The sequence below is a fragment of the Sinocyclocheilus anshuiensis genome, unplaced genomic scaffold (genome assembly GCF_001515605.1).
Source record: "Sinocyclocheilus anshuiensis isolate Anshui unplaced genomic scaffold, SAMN03320099.WGS_v1.1 scaffold67, whole genome shotgun sequence".
Taxonomy (NCBI): Eukaryota; Metazoa; Chordata; class Actinopteri; order Cypriniformes; family Cyprinidae; genus Sinocyclocheilus; species Sinocyclocheilus anshuiensis.
This window is the reverse complement of record NW_015552546.1, coordinates 1369153-1377404: the sequence shown is the minus strand read 5'-3', so window position 1 is coordinate 1377404 and position 8252 is coordinate 1369153. Positions and strand designations below refer to the sequence as shown.

The 8252-nt window shown below is 37.9% G+C and overlaps 2 protein-coding genes across 2 annotated transcripts in view; both read left to right on the top strand.

Moving 5' to 3' along the window:
- Nucleotides 1-2588, top strand: part of LOC107664116 (torsin-1A-like) — a gene marked incomplete at its 5' end in the record, with an annotated part of 3322 nt that extends 734 nt beyond the window's left edge. Inside the window, 4 exons of the mRNA XM_016454574.1 lie at nt 797-1062; nt 1438-1613; nt 1779-1912; nt 2039-2588. Coding sequence (XP_016310060.1) covers nt 797-1062; nt 1438-1613; nt 1779-1912; nt 2039-2286 — 824 coding nt within the window. The remainder of the gene's footprint in view (nt 1-796; nt 1063-1437; nt 1614-1778; nt 1913-2038) is intronic.
- Nucleotides 2589-2664: 76 nt separating this feature from the next.
- Nucleotides 2665-8252, top strand: part of LOC107664231 (dnaJ homolog subfamily C member 16-like) — a 17034-nt gene continuing 11446 nt past the window's right edge. The window contains exons 1-7 of the mRNA XM_016454744.1: nt 2665-2773; nt 3895-4089; nt 4193-4259; nt 4340-4670; nt 4770-4954; nt 5039-5143; nt 5225-5383. Coding sequence (XP_016310230.1) covers nt 3914-4089; nt 4193-4259; nt 4340-4670; nt 4770-4954; nt 5039-5143; nt 5225-5383 — 1023 coding nt within the window. The 5' untranslated portion in view covers nt 2665-2773; nt 3895-3913. The remainder of the gene's footprint in view (nt 2774-3894; nt 4090-4192; nt 4260-4339; nt 4671-4769; nt 4955-5038; nt 5144-5224; nt 5384-8252) is intronic.

Sequence of the window (8252 nt, the reverse complement as noted above, 5' to 3'; positions counted from 1 at the left end):
GTAAGACGCTCAAAGCTCAAGACGTTCGGTTTGACGTTCGATCGGTCGTTCGAACGTTTGATTGTAGCATGGAGAACGCTTCATATATTTCTCTGTTCACGCTCCACTTCATCTGCCAGTGAATTCGACGATCTTATCAGCTCTCCAGCCGCCATGTTTCGAACGATCCAAACGTCCACGCTTCCGCCAATCCCCGCCTTGAAGCAATGATTGACGGAGGGTGGGCGTGGTCAGCTCGGAATGCATTTTCAAAGCCGCACTGAATTTTGCTACAAATATCCCACGGCGTCATGACGAAAATGCAATCCTGAGTGTTCTAACTGTTAGTCTAAATGCCTTTAGGACAAATAGCATTTAAATTATCATTTTGCTACCATTTCTGCTTGGACATGTTACACATTTCAAATCAATTTGTGTTATACATTGGAATTTTAATTTTGCAACTTGTAAAGCGTTAAAATTTGCATTCAATTTACATATTAAGACTACTGTTGGAAATGGCAAATGTAAATTATATAAATTATATAATTTATTCATTTTCCTTTTGCACCAAACTTTGCACTTATGGGTAATGGAAAATGTAAATTTAAATACAGAAATACATTGCCATTTTGAATATTGCATATTGCATTTTAAATTGAATTTCACTATATGCTTCCATATGTGTAGGCCTATGCTATATTCACACCATTTTAGAGGTTTTTTTCGCGATATAATTTGTCACGTGTCAGAAAACCTCAGAAATGCAAGTGTTATGGGTTATTTTGTTATTTTGTTGACTTCACATATCTTTCAGGTTTGGAGGAAGATTTAAAAGACTCTCTCTTTGGGCAGCACATTGTGTCTGATGTTGTACTGAAAGCTGTAACATCATTTATGACTGACAGCAACCCAAACAAACCGCTGGTCCTCTCTTTCCATGGGACTACAGGAGTTGGGAAAAATCATGTTGCTAAAATCATTGCAAGAAATGTGTACAAAAAAGGGATCCAGAGCAAGCATATTCACACGTATATATCTGAGCATCATTTCCCACACAGAAAAAAGTTAGACTTATACAGCGTAAGTAAATAATTTGTAGAGTTTTTAGCTTTGGCCTAAGACTTAGCAATCATTTATAACAACTGATCAGGCTAATAATGTAATGCCCACATGACTCATGTACTCAGAGTTGGCTGGACAGGTGGGGATTTGGGTCATTTACAGATTAAGTATTATCACTTGAAATAATAATGAAATTGCATTTAATTTATGGTAACCTGATAGCATATTTTGCCCACGCAGTATGCATTACTGCATTAAAAACATAGTAAATAATATATTTAAAATTGTAATACAAAAATAAAAAATAATGCACATTTTTGTAAAACGACTGAGAATGTTGTACATATCAGAAGTCATTCCTCTAACTGGGATTTACATGTTCTGTATATTCAGGCACAGTTAAAACAGTGGATTCGTGGAAATGTATCAAGTTCTCCCCGCTCCATGTTCATATTTGATGAAATGGACAAGATGCAACCACAGCTGATCGATGTCATAAAACCTTTTCTAGACTACAATGCCCGTGTCGATGGAGTGTCATTCCACAATGCAATCTTCATTTTTCTTAGGTAAAGCCCTCAAAAACTCGAGGGTTTGTTTTTTGGATTTCTGAAAATGCAGTTGTATTCAACATTTTAGCTCTATAAAATTAAAACACAGTGGTAATTAAATGTCTCTACTGTCCCTAACGAGTGACACAACTAATTATAAGCTGTTTATCTGTTTGTTTATAGTAATGCAAGTGGGAATGTGATTGCTGAAGTGGCTCTGGATTTCTGGAGAGAAGGCAAAGATCGGGAAGAGCTTTGGATGAACAGCAAGGAACTGGAGACTAAGATCCTTCAAAACATCTTCAACAATAAGAACAGTGTGTATTGAAAGACTATATATATATATATATATATATATATGTAGGCTATATAAATATCTGAATATGTGGTTGCATTTACGCCACAAATAACTTTTTTTTTTAATGTCTATGCATGTTTTATAGGTGGATTTCTGCACTCTAGTATCATAGATCATCATCTGGTTGATCACTATATTCTTTTCCTACCTCTGGAGCTGAAGCATGTGCGTCAGTGTGTCATGGCTGAGATGCTTCATCTGAACATGACCCAAGACTATGATCTGGCAGATAGAGTGGCCAGAAACTTGCCCTTCTTCCCTGAAGAGGAGAAAATCTTTGCTGTTAAAGGCTGCAAGTCTGTCAGACAGAAGTTGGTGCTGTATGTTGATTAGCAGCATATTGCCCTACTGTTTTGACTGTTCTGTAGTCCTATTAATATTTCAATCTTAATGAGTTACATTGCTATCTGAAGTCTGAATACCTCTGTATTAAACATTTGAAACAATTTGTCCAGTCTGTTTAAATTTGGTACCACATCCTTTAGTCCTACCAGATTTTTGAAGTAGCCTACCCTTGGAGGCATTTTATACACCCCTATACCATGGTGGAAGTGTTTTTGCAAGGCATGGTAGCCTAATACCATATTTGTTATAATACTATGTTTGTTACTGCAATAAACAACATGGAATATAGACCGCGCACTTACCTCTCTCCCTCTCTCTCTCTCTGTGTGTGTGTGTGTGTGTGAGAGAGAGACAGAGAGAGAGAGAGAGAATGTTTATGCCGCTTTGAACCTCTGCTAATATTAATGCGCATGTCTCATGGTTTATGAACGCGTCACTCAGATGAATGGATGAACTTCTGTCACCATTAGTAACGGTATATTCATATTCCATTCATGTTGTAATGGTTTCCTCTCGTTTTGATGTCATATTCGTGATAAAAGCACGAGCTAGGTAGGCTAACAGGCTAGCTAAGGATCTTTCAATTTCGTCAGATGTCGATTTACCTGCATGTCCTGCTTTTTATTGCCCTCAGAACGCTAGTTAATGGTTATTTTCTCTCATCATTGAATGCGCTTTATGTCGCGTTTTCTGTAATAGTCTAAACGCGACTAGCATGTGTCACTGACATCTGATGGAAACTTCTGTATTTGCATGGCAGCTTTCAGTATGGACAAATTAGGTTTTATTTTATTTGGCATGTGCGAAGGCAGTTCGATAATAACACACAAGACCAAACATGAAATTGAAATACATGAGTCATTATGAATATCTGGTAACACGTTATTTTAGGGTCTCTTAAATAGTTGCTTATTAGCATGCATATAACTAGAATATTAGCCATTTATGAGTACTAATTAAGCACATATTAATGCCTTATTATACATGATCGTATTCTACATCCCTAACCCTACCCAATACCTAAACTTAACAATTACCTTACTAACTATTAATAAGCAGCAAATTACGAATTTATTGAGGGAAAAGTCGTAGTTCATAGTGAATAAGTGTTCCCTATTCTAAAGTGTTACCGAATATTTTTGTTATTTATAGATATATTCACTATTATAACAGTGATGTAATATTATAGCCTAATAATTATTAATATATTGAATTAGCTTTTATTTTAATATTTTATTTTAATTTTAGTACTTCAATTAAAAAAAATGTCATCTAATATTTATATTTTACATTTTACTTCAAATACCAAAAACATAATACATTTAATTACTTCATTTATGTACACATTTATCAATTTACTCTTCACATTCTGTTGTATTTATTGTTATTTAATTTTTGATATATTAAAAAAATTCAGGATAATGTTTATATTTATTTATGTTTTTCTATTTATCATCATATTTGGTTATATTTATTATTTTATTAGAAATTATTTTAATTATATATATTTTACATTTATTATTTTCAGAATTAAATGTTTATTTTTCAATATTTCATACTTATGTATTTCCTCCATAATGTATTATAATATAATAGTCTTCGGGCAGAAGAACACATGGTCATGATGAGGATGGTGGTGCTTTTGCTCTTTGTGATGATGGTCTATGTGCTCCTGATGAATGCTACGGTGGAAAGCACTGCAGAATTTGATCCATATAAAGTTCTTGGAGTCACCAGAAGCGCAAGCCAAGCAGAAATCAAGAAAGTGTATAAACGCCTGGCCAAAGAATGGTGAGAGTGCTATTTTTTTTCTTGTAGATTGTAATACTTGTACAGTAATTTTATGTCTAAATGAGAATGCTACACCATGGTCATCTTTCATCTCTACTGTCAGGCATCCTGATAAAAACAAAAATCCTGAAGCTGAAGACATGTTCATCAAGATTACAAAGTCATATGAGGTACTGCAGCTCATAAAGACACTAAACAGATCACATGTTGTCAGAAGTAACACTGATGTTAACTTCATGTTACTCCATAGATCTTAACAAATGAGGAGAAGAGAGCCAGCTACGATCATTATGGACAAACAGATAACACTCACACGAATGGACGCGGCCACCATGGCTTCCGCCACTTTTATGACAACTTCTACTTTGACGAGTCTTTCTTTCACTTTCCCTTCAACAATAAGGGTGGCCGGGACTTTGCTGACAGCAAGTACACATTGCACTTCAACCAGTATATCAATGAAGTTGTGCCTGACAGCTTCAAGAGGCCTTACTTGATCAAGATCACCTCAGACTTGTGCTTCAGCTGCATCCATATTGAGCCAGTCTGGAAAGAAACAGTGCAGGAATTGGAAACTCTAGGCGAGACAATTAATATTTTCTAGAAATGGTTACATGTCATGTCCCTGTTAGTGATATGATCACTTCCTCCAGATAAGAAGTTGTTTTTCTCATCTCTAGGGATTGGAATTGGTGTGGTTGATGTTGGTTATGAGCAGCGTTTAGCAAATCATTTGGGAGCACATCAGACTCCATCCTTTCTTGGTGTCGTCAATGGAAAAGTGGCTTTTTTCCATTATGCTGTTGTAAAAGGCCACCTGATGCAGTTTGTAGAAGATTTGCTGCCACAGAGACTAGTTGAAAAGGTTAGTGAACATCATCATGCACTCCTAATGTCTGTATTTATATCTTCTTCTGGTCTCAAACTTCTCATTCATGGATGTGTGTAGGTTACAGACAAGAACAACAAAGAGTTTCTGAAGAGCTGGCATGAGCTGAACAAGCCACATGTTCTCCTGTTTGACCAAGTGCCTTCGGTCCCTTTGCTTTATAAGGTAGAGATTGGTTAGTAACCACCAGATTTGTCAATGTTCAACCAATACACCAATGCTTGATTGTTTGTTTGTTTCTAATAGCTTACAGCATTTGCCTATAAGGACTATGTGCAGTTTGGATATGTGGATCAAGGTCTTTCTGAGACCACTGACCTGCTGAGAAAATTCAACATAAACACTTATGCGCCAACCATGCTTGTCTTCAAAGAGGACGTTGAGAAGCCTGCAGATATTATACAGGTAAACCTGTTCCCTTGACTACTGTAGGCCACATTGATTGGATAAAGTTTGTTAAAATTGTTAATTTTGTGATAAGGCGTGTGTTGGATCCTTGTCTTAGAACAGGTGTGTCAACCTCAGTTCCTGGAGGGCTGCAGGCCTGCAGAGTTTAGTGCCAAAACTGCTCCAACACACATACCATTTAGTTTTTAATAAACTCGATTAGCTGGATCAGGTGCATTTAATTAGGGTTGAATCTAAACTCTGCAGGGCTATGTCCCTCCAGAAACTAAGTTTGACACATCTAAAGCCTGAGACACACTGCACGGTTTTAGCAATCCTATAAGATCATTGCATGTCACACTGTGCGGCATCGACATGGATCTAATAAACTTGGATACGACATGTGTGTAGACTGTACGATGATGACACCTATTGACTCGTATGATACGACGCACGTTACTATAGAAGAATAAAACGTCCTCAGCATGCACTTGTGGTAAAAAGGGCATGATGAATCACACTTTAGCAGTTTTATGTGTGCTGAAAAACAGTGGAAGCGGCAAAAGAGGAAGGCATAAGAGCTTGAGGTAAGCAGTTTTATGTTTTAGCACCATACCGCATTGATTTCATGTTGCATTTTTATTGGTTGGTCAGTAAATGTGGATCGTACCAGCAAACACACTGTGCGATGATCATGCTGTATCGTAGGCTATCTTTGGTCGCAAGACTGTGACAACGGCCGTCTTTGAACCTCTCTCACTGTATGACACAGGACCACCAATTAGGAGCCACGATCACAGAAATCACCACTATTGTTTCACGATACCAATCTTTTGTCTGAGACAGCCGAAATTGTGCTGTGTTTTTCAGGCTTTAGAAGGCCTTAAAACAACAACCAAGAACAACAACCAATCGGGTGCATTTCCCAAAAGCATCGTTAACTATGGTCGCAAGTTCATGTTTCTCGAAACCATAGTTCTGTTTCATCCCTGCTGACCGCCAGAGGCAGTGTAAACACTATGGATTATCGCAGCGCCAGCTAGATAGGTCGAGAGAATATACTAACAAAGTCACGTAGTGACGTATGCTGAGCCCTGGGGGGTTATAAGCCACCGTAGCTCAGCACTCCACAGTTACATGCCTCTTTCGCTTTCTCGCCTGGTTGAGTGATATATTCACGCTGTCAAGTGCAGCTTACTAGAGCAGCGAGATATCGTCCTCACAAGCTGTGTCAGTGCGCATCTACGCCACTCCAACAGATTTTTGGTGTGCTTGACTGGCCAGCAAACTCACCAGACCTGAACCTCATAAAGAATCTATGGATCAGGATATTCTGATAAATGGCTTAAGCAAGCAATTGAAAAGGTAAAATCTACACCAGTTAAATCAAAATCCAAGATATCTCAAAGACCTCATTATATGTGTTGTACAACTTTCACTGTTCATAGTCAGACACTAAAGTCTATCATCAATAAACACTGGCATGTTCTGAGAGCTGATGATATTGGATATAGAATCTTCAAGGAGCCTCCCCTTTTTTCATATTATAGGGGACGTAACATAAGAGATCATCTAGTCAGTTCTGATACCTTCATTAAGGAGAACAAATATGTGACTTTGGATCATTCCACTGGCTTCTTCCCATGCAGGATTTGTTCAGCTTGTGAAAATGCAATTAAAACGGATTCTTTCACTAGTACCACCACTCAGAAAACATTCAAAATTAGAGAGACTATCACTTGTTCATCGTCTTTTGTTATTTATCTTATTTCATGCCCATGTGGTCTACAGTATATTGGCAAGACTAATCGTCAATTAAAGACCCGTATCAACGAGCACAGGAGCTCTATTAGAAGGATGGACATTCATTCTCCTGTAGCCAGACATTTTGTGGATGCTGACCATAAACTTAGTGATATGAGATTTACAGGTATTCAGAGATTGATCAGTTCAAGAAGAGGTGGTGATTCTAACAAAAGACTGTTACAATGTGAAGCTAAGTGGATCTATTATATGGACTGTGTATATCCGAAGGTATTAAATGAAGAACTTCAATTGTCTTGTTTTTCATGAATAGTACTTTTGTTAACTCCAACAGACAACCATTGTTCTCTAATTTGATGTAAATTATCCATTGCTCTACATATACACACATTGTGGCCTTTTGAATTTATTTAATACACGAGTTTCACAATTTGAGTTGAATTACTGAAATAAATGAACTTTTCTACGACATTCTAATTTATTGAGATGCACCTGTATATATATATATTTTTTGTTTTTTGTTATTATTTTTCCTGCCTGTCTTCGTTGTTACCATCATCCCGCTTAACTTAAACCTTATGGTGCTATCCGAGGGTGTTATTAGTGAGAAACTATGGCTCACAGCGAACTTTAACAGTGAAACTCGGGCAGTTGGATGTAGCCCCTTTGCGAACTCGGAAGCGCAAGGCGTCCGCGGCAGCTGGCGCTCCCCTCCCATCTAAGAAGAGGGCCACATTGCGAAGTGATGAACATTTGCATGTTGAGGAAAATTCACTTTCTAAGACGGTTTCTGTGCTTTCTTCAGAGATGGCAGAGCTGAAACGCCTGCTTCACTTGCTTCAGCCTGTCACATCTGCTACACCTGTGAAGATGACACAGGAGGATGAGAATGTTCAGAATCAGGGAACTGGGGAAGAGTCTCTCGATTCCCCTTGTTTTTCACATCATTCTGATATTGATGTGCTTTCTACGAGTGCTTCAGATTCTTTTTTCGTGATCACGGAGATGCTGTAGATGTTGCTGCACAACCATCTCCTCAGGATGTTTTCACTGGTTATCCAGCAGCAGAGGGGTCTAGTGGAGGGTCAGTTCAGTCATCTGGACAGGCCCAGTCCTCTTCCGA